The sequence below is a fragment of the Pan troglodytes genome, chromosome 5 (genome assembly GCF_028858775.2).
Source record: "Pan troglodytes isolate AG18354 chromosome 5, NHGRI_mPanTro3-v2.0_pri, whole genome shotgun sequence".
NCBI classification, from domain to species: Eukaryota; Metazoa; Chordata; class Mammalia; order Primates; family Hominidae; genus Pan; species Pan troglodytes.
This window is the reverse complement of record NC_072403.2, coordinates 19,566,234-19,581,462: the sequence shown is the minus strand read 5'-3', so window position 1 is coordinate 19,581,462 and position 15,229 is coordinate 19,566,234. Positions and strand designations below refer to the sequence as shown.

At 40.1% G+C, this 15,229-nt stretch overlaps 2 protein-coding genes across 4 annotated transcripts in view; one reads left to right on the top strand and one right to left on the bottom strand.

Moving 5' to 3' along the window:
• Positions 1 to 8,638, top strand: part of RANBP9 (RAN binding protein 9) — a 90,247-nt gene extending 81,609 nt beyond the window's left edge. For both annotated transcript variants that reach the window (XR_010157901.1, XM_518246.7), the window contains exons 13-14: positions 4,386 to 4,497; positions 7,645 to 8,638. Coding sequence is in view for 1 of the 2 variants with exons in the window: in XM_518246.7 (XP_518246.4) it covers positions 4,386 to 4,497; positions 7,645 to 7,775 (243 nt within the window). In the remaining variant the exon portion in view is untranslated. The remainder of the gene's footprint in view (positions 1 to 4,385; positions 4,498 to 7,644) is intronic.
• On the bottom strand, positions 32 to 15,191 carry NOL7 (nucleolar protein 7). Of its 2 annotated transcripts, XM_054685605.2 has the most exons (9): positions 14,169 to 14,475; positions 14,021 to 14,081; positions 13,272 to 13,330; positions 11,996 to 12,027; positions 11,658 to 11,739; positions 9,807 to 9,928; positions 9,651 to 9,728; positions 9,280 to 9,382; positions 32 to 68 (listed from the first exon to the last, which is right to left on the bottom strand). In XM_054685605.2, exons 1-8 carry the CDS (start codon positions 14,432 to 14,434, stop codon positions 9,309 to 9,311), a joined length of 774 nt encoding a protein of 257 aa, XP_054541580.1. In that variant the 5' UTR covers positions 14,435 to 14,475; the 3' UTR covers positions 32 to 68; positions 9,280 to 9,308. The 2 variants fall into 2 exon arrangements, with proteins under 2 accessions (XP_054541580.1, XP_518245.3); XM_518245.8 differs by lacking the exon at positions 32 to 68 and having other exon boundaries at positions 9,241 to 9,382; positions 14,169 to 15,191.
• Between the last annotated feature and the right edge of the window lie 38 nt (positions 15,192 to 15,229).

The following is a 15,229-nucleotide window of genomic DNA, read 5'->3' as shown; positions in this document are numbered from 1 at the left end:
TAGATAGGGATAAGGTGAGTAACTGACCCACCTTATATATAAGGAGCCAAAGAACAAGGCCGGATGATCTGAGGGCAACATGAAGAGAAAACAGGTTTAGAAATCATTCCACTTCTTTTTGTCACTTCAGTTCACTTGTAATTGTAGCATTTTTTAAAATTGTAGCATCGTTTTTAGGTTTGCATAAACTTTGAGTCATGTGACTCAGAAGTTCATGCAAATCCACACACACACACACACACACACACACACGAGAGAGAGACAGAGACATGAGAGAGAGAGATTGAGAGATTTGATTAATGTTGAAGGTCAGGTGGCACACTGTTTCTCTTGACCTTTTTCCTTTTAGTTTTTTCAAAGTCTTCTTTCCTCTTTTCCTGTTGTCTTTGTTCCTTATCTGCCTACGTCTTCCAGTGGCTCCCAAAAGAACTCTTGATTGTTTGTTGAGCAGCTGTTTATTGAATTTTTGCAGTGTGGAGAGGCATTGTTGTAGGGACTGTGGAAAGTCCAGTATGAATGAACAGCCCCAGCCTGCAAGGACCCTTTAGTAACTGAAGTAGCAATAGAACCATTTAGAGTCACCCTATTTAGAAACTGCTCCAGATTCTAAACCAAATATGAGTACAATTTGAAAATCCTACCTAAATGATGTCACATTTCCCTCAGAAGTTATTACACTGAGGTAATGTTTTTTGCTTTAAAATAACCCATAATGCTACATATTTCAGGTATTTTCAGTTTTGTGCCTTAACTCCCATGTGCATGTATCTTAACTAGCTAATAACTGTAGTGACACTATTTTGTATTCTGTTTTGTCATAAGAATTTATTTCCTCCCAGTTTCTATGCATTATTTCCAATTATTTTTAAATGGCTACACGAGGCTGGGTGTGGTGGCCCACATCTGTAATCCCAACACTTTGGGAGGCTGAGGCAGGAGGATTGCTTGAGCCCAGAAGCTCGAGGCTGCAGTGAGCTGTGATTGCGCCACTGCACTGCAGCCTGGGTGACGTAGCAAGACCCTGTCTCAAAAAAACAAAAAGGCTCAATGATATTTTATTGTTGCTGTATAGGTTTATTTCAACATTGCTCTGTTGTTGGATTTTTCCATTTGCTTTTATGTCAGATGCTTTAGTGAAATCTTTATACATGTATCTTTGTTTCTTAAAATTATTCCACTGAGATAAAGTTCTAGAAGTAGAATTGAGTCAAAGAATATGAACATTATTGTGGCTCTCACTGCATGTTGCTATACTGGTTTTCAGAAACCCTTTACCAACTTTTACCAGCAGTAATGAAGGAATGTACCAATGGCACTACTACATTAATGCTACTTTAGCGGGTTTAACATATGTTAGTATCTTAAAATTGCTTATTTGCATTTCTTTGGTTATCATCACCAGTTAACTTTTACAGCAGGCTTTAAACCATTAGTATTGTTTTGCCAGTTTCATTCATTTTCCTTTGTGACGAAAGAATCAAGTCCTAGATGTTTACGACTGGGAGTTTGATGGTATAAACCATTTTTTATTTTTAAGGCTCTGTTAGTTTTGTTGCTTACAGCTTCACTCTACTTCCAAGCCATGTTTTATAGTGTTTTTGTGTGATCCTTCTAAAATTAAGTCTAATCCATATTGGTTTCCTTCATTTAAAACCTTATTTCCTTATTGGAAAAACTTGAAGCTTTTTAGTATGGTTTTTGGGGTATTTTAGCTTCTAACCCCTACCCATGTTTCCAACCATGCTTTTTTCTCCTTTCTCTCAGCCTCAGTTTGCATGTATTAAGTCAATAGTAATGTACTGTGTGTTATTTATTTACATGTAAGCCTTCTCTTGAAGCAGTGACTAGGTCCTGGTCATCACTGTATCCTCAATATCTGACAGCTGTATGTTGAACTGTACTGAAAATGAAATACCAGAGAAAAATTTTACACGTTTTTTCTTCTTAACATTTAGATTGGTAACTAAAAGAATCTGCATCTTACTATTCACTGCCTCAGTTTGCTTCTCTAGATGATAGACATGATAACAACCTTAGATGATTATTGTAAGGATTAAATAGATGATCCATATTTGTGCCTAAAACACTTCTTCACACAATATTAGTGCACAATACGTTGTTGTCATTTTAAAGAACTTTTTCTCTGAGTTTTTAAACACTACAGTGTAGTAGTATTTTTTTTTCCTTTAAGTTCCAGGGTACATGTGCAGGATGTGCAGGTTTGTTACATAGGTAAACGTGTGCCATGGTGGTTTGCTGCACTAGACAGTGTAGTCTTAATTTAAGATTTGGGAGTGCGACATTTCACATTTTCGGTGGTGTGTTAGGATGTAGGCTATGAATATAGTTTTGTACTTGAAGTTTTTGTTTACCAAGTATTCCTTGGAAAAAATGTTCAGTATTTCTTTTTAAATTTATCTGTACTATGGGTATGGTACCCTCATCAGATGGTTGTGGGGTAAATTAAGTCTTGAGCAAAGCTCAGTCCTTAAAATTAACGTGATTTTTTTTTTTTTTTTGGAGATGGAGTCTCTCTCTGTCGTCCATGCTGGAGTGCAGTGGCGTGATCTTGGCTCACTGCAACCTCCGCCTCCTGGGTTCAAGTGATTCTCCTGCCTCAGCCTCCCGAGTAGCTGAGATTAGAGGCATGCGCCACCATGCCCGACTAATTTTTGTATTTTTAGTGGAGATGGGGTTTCACCATGTTGGCTAGGTTGGTCTTGAACTCCTGGCCTCAAATGATCTGCCTGCCTCTGCTTCCCGAAGTGCTGGGATTACAGGTGTGAGCCACCACACCCGGCCAAAAACAAAATAATGTGTTTGATTTGAGTTAGCTTTACAGGATAAAGGGTCATATATTCTTTCCATGGGTTGGGAAGTGTGGGTTGGGTTAGGGGCGGGAAGTAGAACCAAGTAGCTTTGTGGGATGCATAAAACATCTTCATTGCTGGAAGAAGCAGGTCTTGCTCTCAACAGGCATATGAATTATCTTCCTGTACCAAGCACCTGTGTAGCTTCAGGGGATTCAAAATAGTATAGTAAATAATTTTTATCTTCAAAGAACTTCTATTGTAATTGGAGGAGAAAACTACCCAGAATGAAATATTCAGCAATATAAAACAATGGAGGAGCCCTGTGTGTTTGCGTAGAGGCACGTGTATTCCATGCCTTGTGGTCTCAGACTGACTTCACAGCATTTCTTCATGGGTTATTCTTCTTTAAATCCACAATATTAGAGGCTTATTTGGATGAGAAAGGGCAAGAGTACAGTTAATCAGAAGCCTTTCCCCCACCTCTGCTTTCATAACACTAGTAAGATAACTAGAGAAATGATGGAAAATGGGTGTGGAATCTGGTTTTTTGAGCAGCTGAACCTAGGAGATGGTGCTCTTTAGGAATTTCAGTAGTCAGTATTTTCAAAGTGTTGTGTTCCTGAACTCACAAATTGACAGTTTCTGCAGCAACTCTCCATGTCTGCCTTCCAAATTGGTAAGAGTGTTCTGAATTTCTCTATTTTTATATTTGTATAATATTGCTCTGGATTAGGGTATTGACTTTTGGCATAATAATAAGACGTCATTTACTGAAAGATTAGAATGAACTGATACTGCTGATTTCATTTAGTCCTCATACAAATCTAGGAAATAGGGCCTCTTATAGTCCCCATTATGCAGTAATGAAACTGGCACTTAGATTGTCAATTGCCAAAGGCTACACAGCCAGTTAGTGGTGGAGCTTGGACTTGAAGCCAGTATCTGAAACCACCATTACTATGTGCCTCCCATAGAAAGAAGACAAAAAATATAAAGTAGTTGTTTGAAAAGAAGACGACTGTCAGTCATTTTAAGCTTTGAAGAGGTGTGGCTTGAGAGTAGTTGGAAATACTGAATGCATCAACAGGTCCTGAAGGGCAGCCTGTTTAATTTTTTCATAACTGAATTTGAGAAGATGACATCCCAGTGAGATGTGTCCAGTTCCTAAATCTGTTGAAAAAAGGAAATGCAGACAGGCCCTGTCCTTTGACTGTCACATTCATATCAGTAGTAATAAATTGTGAAGTAAAACATCTGAATGTTTTGCCTTCCACTCTCCCTACACCAGTACTAGTTCATTCCTTTGAAATTTTTTTTTTTCCTGTTTTGTGTTTAGGGATGGGAGGAAGTTGAATGAGAATGGCTGTCCACAGGAAAAATGAAAATAAATTAGGCTTTGCTGCATAATTTAATGTTCAAAAATGTAGAGCGTCCCAGTGCTAGGAGTAAATGGGTTTAAAGTTTACATTAGTCTGTGCCTGGAAGCCATATTTTACCTCTCAACTTGGAAACATTTGTGAGCATAATAGTTGAACTATTTGAACTAAAACCAAATCGATGTGTTTTCAACAGGATGCATTCAGTTTACTAGCATATTCAGATCCCTGGAACAGCCCAGTTGGAAATCAGCTTGACCCGATTCAGAGAGAACCTGTGTGCTCAGCTCTTAACAGTGCAATATTAGGTAAGTAAAGCCAAATAAGGCACAATTTCAGTTAGATTCTCTGAAAATTTAAGAGAGGGTGTTTGTACTGGCATTTGCACTTCGGTAAAATCATCAGGAAAATGTTTTCCATATTTTTAAAATATAAAAATACCTAAAATATAGAAACCCCCCTCCTTTAATTCCAGATTCAAATGGATTTAAATAGAATAAAAACAGTAAGATGGGGTACAACTTGGGATGTTTGGGAAATACAAGTTTTTGTGTGCATGTATGTAAGCATTTCTGGTAGCCACGAATGTCTACTTCTCTCATTAGAATGAGAGATTTGGTGGTCCTTGTGTATAATTCAAAATACTACCCTACCAGAGACATTCCTTACAGCCCTCTTTAGTGAAAGGCATTTTCTGCCACTGATTTCTAGGCTAGGAATTGGGTGGCATTCTCTAGTTTGGCTGCTGTAGAAGGAATCGGAGAACGTTAAGAACATAGATTAATAATTGTCACAAGAGTTAGGCTAGAAGGGAACAGGGTACATTTGAAGAAAAGAGGTCAAGAAAGGTTTTGATGGAGAGAATGAGAATGGAAGTAAGGGAGTGAAGAGCTTGAATATCAGAGAAGCTCAAACTGATCCAGTAGAGGGCAGGATTCCTAGCTGGTGCTCCCCTGTTACCTGGTTCCCCACCATTTTGCTTGAGCTAAATTTGCAATGGGTAGCAGCAGCCTAAGCCACTGGTATCACAGCTCCCACCATGCTTATGAATATGGGCACAAGGGGCTTCCTGATGACTTGTGAGTACCCGGCAGGACCAAGCCTTGATGTCACATTCTATTTGCATTTATATTAGCCAGATTCAACTACATGCCCTTACCCAATAAAAAGGGTGGGTGAGGAAGAGAAAAGCCATTTAAAAGGTGAGGCTTAGCCAGGGGTGAGCACGAAGTGCGAAACGCTAATTCGATGTTCGTTTGGTTGCCATTCCTATGAGCAACTCACTGTAGCGTGTGTGATTATAGTATTTATATACTGAACAAGTACTTTTTATATGAATTGTGTAACTGCACATATTGTGCATTTCTATATAAATGTGATAGGGTCGATTGTTTACATAAAACAAGTTTGAGTTTTGGGCAGTTCTCATCAAAGGTAATTTATATAAAGAGAGAGTTTTCATTTGACTTCAGAGTCTAATTCCCAGGTAATTGGGACTCCAGTCTAGTTTAGAAGTCTGTGCTGTGCTGTTTGGCCCTGCAAGGTTCAGGGACTTTTAGTCACATATTTCAAACTAGTTTAGGAAGATGAGGGCAGTGCCAGAAAAAGTAGATTAAAGAGTAGTTTAGATAGGGAGACTTGCAATGAGGGCCAGGACTCTTACAGCAAGAATATAAAGGAAGCAATGAAAAGCATTCATATTTAAGACTCAGTCTGTTTCTTTGCCCTTAGAAAATTTATTAATTTGTTAAGGACCAATACTGAAGTTTGGGAATAGGAGTAGTGTCCTCAGTGTTGTAGTTCTCTGGAATTTAGGATTTGTATATAAATGTGAATTTTCTTTGGCTAATGTGTTATATTTTCATTGGTTCTACAAAATTCATTTAGCTCCGTTGGTAAAAGTAACTTAGTAATAATGCTGGAATTGTAAGGAAAATTATGGTTTACTATAAATGTCTTTTTGAAGTTATATTGTAGGTAATCATTAAGACCTAATTATTAGATGATACTAATCTTTAAAGTGACCAGTTTTCTTACAATTTAGTTTCTTGAGTTCTTCAAGGGAATTTAATTGTTGAGCACCATTATCTATAGACACATATACTCTTACATATTGTGCTATATTATGTAGATTCAGCCATAAATAGTGCTTAATCTTATTAATATAAATGTATGCGATTCCTGTAAAATTAATGACAATTATTAAATTGCTATAGATGGGCATGTATATGTTTATAAATACCATGCTATATTATGTAGGTCCATCTATATAGTGTTATGAAAATTTCATACATCCAAAAAAGTTAAAGATGCATCGCCAGATGCTTCCTTTGGCCAAAATAAAATTAAAAAACTATTCCCTGTAGATGTTTGTCTTTGAGCACGGTCTTCCCTGTGAACCCTCAAGACACCACACTTTCTCATCAATCTTTGTGCCTTTTTTGCACACTTATTCTTAATCCTGTTGTTTTCTCTTCTACCTTTAAGTCCTGAATTTGCTTCTTTCTGATATTGTGCTTTTTCCCTTTTGGAAATTTCCTCTTCTTTCTCTCACCATCAAATTGCATCCTCTGAACCAAGAGTGGAGTTAAACCATATGAAGCCTTCCTAGCCATGTGTCAACTGTTTTTGCCCGTTGTTGTCAACTGTGCCTATAAAGAACTGATTAGTAATTTTATTGATTAGTTTGGACATTGCCTTCTCATAAAGAGAAATTACCAGCTTCTGAGTCTGGCCACTTTTACCATTAGTTCATTTTTTTCCATCTCTGGCAAGGAACAAATTTTGTTAATTATTGCATTTGTACTACAAATGTCTGACAAAGAAACTTATGATATGCAGGACCCTGAAAACTTATTGGCATTTTTTAAAATGTCTGAACTGTCCACTGTAAATTAGCACCTCCAAAACTGCGGGGTGGCTCTGCTGTATGTTCTCTCGCTGTCACCACCACCACTTACTCCCCACCAGCCCAAGTAACATTACCTATATATGCCTTGGAGATGGCTAGGCAGCCTGTTTGGTCCTATCCACAGAGGTGGAAGAACCCATCAGTGGAAACTTGTAATGAAAACCTGGTGCCTTTTTTAGTTTTAGTTAGTATCAACTGACTTTGATCAACCAGAAGGGAAATAATTCCTTACTCTCCACTCCAAATATCAGATAAAAAGTTGTACCTTTCCCATCATAGTTAATATGGGAGTATTTTAGTATCTGATACTTTAAAAGTCTGATTCTGCCAGAGTTTATCTTATAGTTGAATACACAATACCCACACTACCTTGTCAGAATAGTATGTCCAAGGCATCTGTCTTTTGCTTAGAAACCTTCATTTGCTGATATTTCAGAGTGGTATGGGAGTGGTAGTTTTTAGTCATGCAGTATTCTCCCGATTGAAATGTTTTTTAAAATGTCTTGCTAATTGCTGTTCTCATTTTTAAATTATTTTTCCTCAGAAACCCACAATCTGCCAAAGCAACCTCCACTTGCCCTAGCAATGGGACAGGCCACACAATGTCTAGGACTGATGGCTCGATCAGGAATTGGATCCTGCGCATTTGCCACAGTGGAAGACTACCTACATTAGCTATGCATTTCAAGAGCTCACACTTATATTGTGGCATATAGTCAACACGGAAGTAGACCAGCTCTGCTGATTTGAAATTTAGATTTTTTAAATTATGTACTGGGGACAGGTTTTTGTCGCTTTACATTGCTTCCTAGTTTACAGCATGATGCAAATGATTTTCTAACTTAGTGTTAGGAGAAATTATTTTCCATCTTTAACCTCTTAGTTGTCTAAGAGTTAAATATTACTGAATTTCAGACGTTCAAATTGATCATCACAAATCCTTTAAAACAATTACCTAAAAGAAACCAAAAATCCTGCCTTCTTTGTGGGGGAGGGGGGACAGAGGGGAAGGAAATGGAACAAGTTGTGTTTGTGTTAGCATGTGGGTGATGTAAACTTAAATTGGGAGATGTTCCGACCCCCACTCCCATATAAGCATTCAATCAGTGTAACTTGCAAAATGCATAAACATCCGACAGTTTGAATTTATAGTGTTGATGGAAGAAATCATTTTTAATGTGTACTGTAAAACTTGAAATACTCAGGAGCTGAGTGAATATGTTTGTTGCTACTTACAATCCCGACCTGTTAGTCCCAGTAGTTTTGTTTTAACATGGTCTTTTACAACTTTGTTTCCTGTTTAACTACAGATGACTTCTGTTGTAGACTCACAAGTTTAACTGTTGTATTATAACAGTATTACATGTCAACGGTGTGGTTATGACCTTTATTTATATAAAAACCAAATATTTAGTCAATTTACCGTGTCTTAATTTAATCTTTGTACACCTTCCATTTTTAAGTGCTTAAATGAGTACTATATTGCAATAAAATGTAGTGATATAATTAACCAGCCATTAAAAATTTACTTCTACAGATACAGTGTCAATTGAGTTTATATATTAGGTACTTGCATACTTTTTATGATTACTATGAAAATTAGAGCAATTAAAATTAATGGTTTCTACAATTAATCTGAGTTCTACAACCTAAAATTGCCTTCAGTTTACTGGCATCCCTGGATTAGGGTTAGACCTGATATTGTGGGTGACGCAGAAAGGCAACAGGAAATTAACTTCATTATTTTCATATTCATAATATGGCATATGAGACTCACCAGGCAAGCAAATCCCCAGACTGGTTAAAAGTAAAAATTTAAAAGCTGTTAGCTATATTTTGTGCACTGAATCTTTAATAGCAAATTGTCTACAGGCTGCAGTTAGAGACTTTGCTGGAATATCCATTTCTCCTTTTAGTCCGTGCCATTTTTGCCACCCCTCTAACCTGGGGAGAGTAGAAGAGGTGCTGTTGCTGATGTGGGTATGGCTTGAATTCAGTTAAATATATTAAAAAGAAAACAATTCCTTCTTAAACCACTTTTTCCTGTAGGATTGCAAGGCACAGTTCTACTCCAGAAGAATGAAATGTGGTTGAGCACTTCCTCAAATAGGTTTATGATTTTTATAATGATCCTTTAAAATGATCTATGAATGATTTATTAGATAAATTCTATACATACAAAGTACAGATTCTTCATTTAGCATTGATTTACTTCTTAGTTTTCATCTTTCTGACCATCCACCGTCTTTTAAACCTCTTGGCATTTTGTTTTTTCTGGATTCCTAGAATATAAAGTTTTGTGCAGTAAGTATATTAGAAAAACATAATTCAAAATTTTTTTAATTACTCTATATGAATGTAATTACTAAAACTGGGTGGGCTTATTATACATTAGATGTATATACATACTACATTGACCTGTTTTTCACAAGTAACTTAATATATAAGCCATTATAAGGGGGAAAAGTATAATTATGAACTATCTCCTTCAAAAGAACATTATTCAACATATAAAGCTATTAGAGACAGGAGAATAAAGCTGGATCTTACCCCAAGCATTATTCAAAAACTGGACAGCAGCTCTTTTCACTGGTAACCTCTTGTTGGCAAGAGACAGGAACTTATTTACTAGAAAAGAAAGGTATTTATCATTTCACAGTTTTATTTGCAGTAAAAAGTGAGAAAAATAGTCCATAAAAAAATTACCAGTAGTCCTGTTGGTTCCTGGCCCATATAATGAATTATGTATGAAGGCTTGTGCTGCTTGTTGCCTTGAATCTCTCAGATCTTGGTCTTTTAGCCTTACGGCCAAGTAGCTTTTATTCTGGCTGTTGATCAATATAAAAGGTTAAATAAGAATTACACATGCTTACTTTCTTTTTTTTTTCTTCCTGAGACAGAGTCTTGCTCTGTCACCCAGGCTGCGCGATCTCAGCTCACTGCAACTTCTGCCTCCCAGGTTCAAGCAACTTGCCTGCCTCAGCCTCCTGAATAGTGGGATTACAGGCGCCTGCCACCATGCCCAGCTAATTTTTTTATTTTCAGTAGAGACGGGGTTTCACCATGTTGGCCAGGCTGGTCTCGAACTCCTGACCTTGTGATCCACCAGCCTCAGCCTCCCAAAGTGCTGGGATTACAGGCATGAGCCACCGTGCCCAGGCTACATGTTTACTTTAAAATATTTTTATCATTTGTCTCATAGTGATAAATGAAACTAATTTTATATATGCACAGATAGGATAAAACTAAATTACAAGGACTACAAGAAACAGACACTCATTTTAGTAGAGCACATGGTGGTTTTTTTCATCAGCTGAACAATCAGCATCTCAGATAGATTCAACTGAAGAACTTGTTCCTGGACTTTTGTACTAAAATATACTAAAACCAAAAGTCAAAACATTAGTTAACAGGAAATTGTTCGGATACATGTAGTAAAAGAGAATTGACAGCATGATTTCCAAATCAATTGCGCCAAATAAATTTTTCCAAATGAAAAGTCCAACGTATTGTGATGAATTCCTCTCATGGTCTTGCGCTTTGCTTTACATTTGTTTCTATATTTGATCTTGTGGCTAAAACACCGATTTGCAAGTAATGATTTGGACCACCAAGCTGTACTGAATGCAACTCAAACGAATGCCTGTGGACTTCAAGACAGATACTACAGACATCGTCCACAGTATCGGCCAAAATTCCAGTAACAGCAATAGGCACTTTCTCTGTGACTTCTGTAGACCATAAGAATAGAAGATAAGGGCATATTGTCAGGGAAAGGTTGAATTTTGTGAAAAATGACTCCTTTTGAAGAATTGCCATGACTGGCAATAGTGGTGAACAACCTTTCCATTGGAATGGCTGTCTTTGCATCAGCACCATGCACCATAAGGGCTGGTGACTGGAGGAACATTCAGCAGCCAGAAAAATTAAACTGCCTGAATAAGAGTAGGCTGGCAAGTTTGAGGTGCTGACAGTAGGCTGCAGTGTATCTTGAAATAAACATCTATCTATTGGGAGAGGTGAAATGAAATTTTCTCAATAATAAAACTACTAAAAAAAAGTTTTTGAACTTAACCTGCAGGACCTGCAAAGACAAAGTGTTCAACTGATCTTTATTTTTTTATGAAAACCGATTTTTTTTTTTGAAACAGGGTCTCACTCTGTCGCTCAGGCTGTAGTGCAGTGGCACAATCTCGCCTCATTGCAGCCTCGACCTCCTGGGCTCAAGTGATCCTCCCACCTTGGCCTCTGGAGTAGCTGGGAATACAGGTGCACACCAGCACGCCCAGCTTACTTTTTTTATTTTGTGTAGAGACTGGGTTTTACCATGTTGCCTAGGCTGGTCTTGAAATTCTGGACTCAAGCAATCCACCTGCTTCAGCCTCCCAAAACGCTGGGATTACAAGTGTAAGCCACCATGCCCGGCCCAAAATTGGTTTTTCCACAGAGACTCCAATCTGAAATTACTACTAATTAAAATATTTTCCCATGTTAGCCAATACTTTAACTCTCTTAAAGGTCTCCTTTACATCCCAAATGAAACAAAAGACTCATTACCTGACAGACTGTACTTTTTGTACTTTAACTTTCTTGGAGTCATTTCCTTTTTCACAGTCTTCATTTTTCTTTTGCAAATTAACTAAAAAATAGAGTTACATTTTCTAATTAGCATTCACGTAAAAATAAATCAGGAAATTTACTGGAGTTCACTTTAAGCATCCACTACACACCAATGTGGATGCAGTTTTTATTTGTATGAAATACAGGGAATAGGCCCCAGCTAACCTTGGCCAGGCCCATGCTGGCTTTCTAAGGGCCATTCATATTTGACTGGAAACATCTGCAAGTGCACTTGACACTTACATGAGAAGTTAGTTACATTAGAACAGTCATACCTTCTTTCACCTTTCCTGGCGATTTCTTGATGCTAAGGAAAAAAAACAAAACCACTGACTGCAATGGCAGTAAAGATTACTCAAAACATGTTATTTCATTTGCCTTTACAAGTAAGACACCCCCTTTCATTACCAACACCCTCAATTTCTACTCAGGAGCTCTCATCAGTTTGGAAAGCAATAGTCACTCCCCAGTACACTGCCACCAACTCTCAAGCATTGGAAGATCTTCACAGTTAAAATCTGAGAGCCTATTAGCAGGCTTTCAAAGCAGCAAAATGCTGTGGGCAATGGAGTTCAAGTGAAACACTTAAGAACAAGTTATAAAGTATTTGAAATATGAAGTGAATGGGAGTAGGTCTGCCTCATTTCATTTGGAGAAATCACAAAGGATTAATGTAATAGTTTAGGCACAGGAGACAGGGAACAGCCTCAAGGGGGCTGTGGCCCAATGGAGAGAGAAATGTAAATGGACAGAATACAATACAGAAGCATTTGCACAGGAGAAAGGCCACACAAAAGCGGAAGTGATGGGAGGTGGGGGGGGGGCCAAATGAGAAGGTAAAGGTGACACTTGAGCTTGGTTTTAAAAGATGAAAGGGAATTTGCCACCAAATAGATTTGCTCTTATGTTTAATGTATTCAGGATCTGAGTAACTCTTTGGTAAAGTTTTTTTTACTGAAAATTTGAGAGTCACTGGCCTAAGCAAAAGGGGGCTGAATTTCTGAATTTAAAGCCTTAAGGGGAGAAAAAGAGGATAGAAAAAAAAAAAATTTAGAAGGCTAAATTTAGTAGGGTTTGATCAATTCCGAAAGACGACTATAGCTTTTCGCTTTAAACCATAAAACACCAAAGATGCTAAATGAAGTGGGGAACAGGAAGGACAGGTTGGTGGCAGGTAAGGCAAGTATGGGACAAATCAAGTTTTCAGAGCCTGTGGATAAGTGCCTGCTACCCCACTAAATGATTCAAAACACTTTTTATTCACCACCACCCACTATGCCCTAGTACAATGACAGGCAGTCAACAAAATGTACTGAATGAACACAATGGGATCAGGAATTCAAAAGCTAGCTATGGGAATGAACAAAAATAAATGGTAAAATAAGAAGTAGAACGTTACCTCCGTCTTTCCCACCGAATTCATATACCAAGGTAGCTTTTAAATTTGGGTTCTACAATTCCTTCAGTTATATGGATTCAAATAAATGTACCAGTATATAATTCAAAGATGGGTGTATATAAGCAAGTAATATAAAAAGATCCATTACTTACTTAGTCTGTGAAGCTGTGGTTAACTTCTCCAAAATAGTGTCTGGAAGGAGTTTTCTTTTCTTTTGGAATGAAAACGTTTAAAATTAATAGAAAGTCATGTACATAGTATGTCCGGAGTTGCTTCTGAAGTTACCACTTTTAAGAATGCCCTACATCTAGGCAAAGAAATGAATTAGGCTGGAAACTGCCCCCATACCTCTAAGCTATGGGAAGACCGGGTCCACAAAACTCCACATTCTCTGAAAGACTTGATGAAAACTAGAAAGGGTGCCCACGGTATTCTAACCCTCAGGTCACTGTTATAAATTGAAAGCAGTTAAGTAATGTCTGCCTGGAGCCAGTTCTCTGTGTCGAGTATCAGACAGCAATGCAACCATACACTAAGTCTGCACAGCCCTTACAGTTTACAAATCACCTCATTTAATTCTCACAGCAACCTCTTATTTTCAGTTGGTGGACACTAAAGGAGACGAACTTTTTTTTTTTGAGACAGGGTCTCGCTCTGTCGCCCAGGCTGGAGCGCAGTGGTGTGATCTCGGCTCCAGGCAGCCTCGACATCCCGGGCTCCGCCCACCTCGTCCCCCTAAAGTACTGCCGCGCCCGGCCCGAGCATCTTTCCACCACTGTCAGAGGCAATCTTGGTGACTGTTTCCCCACCCCAATATCCTGCCAACCCAAATTACATCCACCATAGCAATTCTCCCTGAGCCGAGTTGTTTTAATAAGACACCTCCTCCCTATCCTCTAACCTTCTGTTCGATGAACAGCTCCTCGCGTCGCTTCCTCTTCTCCTTCAGGAGCGTTTTATCCCTGGGAAGAAGGGTGATAAGTCAGCAAAGGGAAGGACAAGCGGGACGAGAAAGGGCGGTTCTCCCCGCCGGGCAGCGGGCTCCGAACCTGCGCACGGTCTCCCGCACTCGCCGCTCCTCTTCTCTCGCTTCCGCCTGGGCGCTGGCGAAAGTCAGCTCCTCCGGGGCCTCATCGTCAAACTCATCGTCCCCTTCCTCGTCTTCCTCCAGGGGCTCGGCGGCCGCGCCGCTGCTGGGCTGCCCGAGCAACAGCCCGTGCTCCGCCTCCTCCTCCTCCGAGGCCAGCTGGCCCTCGTCCACCATCGCCTCTGCCGACGCCGGGGCGCGAGACGCGCGCGGTCGGAGCTGCACCATGGCCCACGCAGCGCTAGACCGTCTGACCTCTGACCCGGAAGCAGCTACAAGCGGAGCGCAAGCCTACTTTCATCGCCCCCTGCAGGTTCGGAGGTCCTCAGGACGGGTGGGGCGCATGCGCGAAGCGAGGAAGGGCGTGGCCTGTAGGCAGTGGGCGTGTTTCTTTCCACGTGGCCAGCGCAGGCCGCCGTGGAGCCGGATGGACCCCACGGAAAATGCTCTGCTGGCGAAAGCGGCTGGCAATGGGGTTGATTTCAAGACAGGGAAGAGCCATCGCGCTGCCCTCCTCGGCTGGGATGGCGAGACAGGGCTGGCACGGCTCACGCTGTCCGGTGCTCAGAAAACCGGTAATCGCGGGCCCGAGGCGCTGCTCGCCGCCGTTTTTTGGCCCTGGGTTCCGTCGAGTGGATCCAGCTTGTCAGTCTTTGTGTAGATTTGGCTGCGTTCGCTCCGCACTTCGGAGGAGGTGGCGTTTCATGGGAAGAAATGCGCTCTAGCAGATGGCCGCCGTGGCCAGTCAGCCCTGCTGCCACCGACGAAGACGCGGGCGACAGACCTGGACTCTAAAGAAATCTGCACAGACGTGCCCGGCGCCCTCGGCCTTCCCAGCTCCGCGGCCGCAGCGACGCCGGTTAGGATGTCGGCCCTGTGGGAGGGGCGCCCTTCCTGGTGCCGGGCCCTAACCCACGACCTGGAACAGCAGCTGGCCCGTGGCAAATGCTGAGCATATCTCCTGAAAGAATGGCTTCGCCGGTCCCTAGAGAATGCACCCGAGTTTTGTGGTATATACACATA

What these genes read in the sequence shown, in the direction of transcription:
- NOL7 (XM_518245.8), bottom strand. Translation starts at nt 14,434, where the DNA reads ATGGTGCAGCTCCGACCGCGCGCGTCTCGCGCCCCGGCGTCGGCAGAG. An exon ending in AGCTGTTCATCGAACAGAAG is followed by an intron (nt 13,331 to 14,020) that starts GTTAGAGGATAG and finishes TCATTCCAAAAG; the next exon opens with AAAAGAAAACTCCTTCCAGA. An exon ending in AGGAACCAACAGGACTACTG is followed by an intron (nt 9,729 to 9,806) that starts GTAATTTTTTTA and finishes TTTCTTTTCTAG; the next exon opens with TAAATAAGTTCCTGTCTCTT.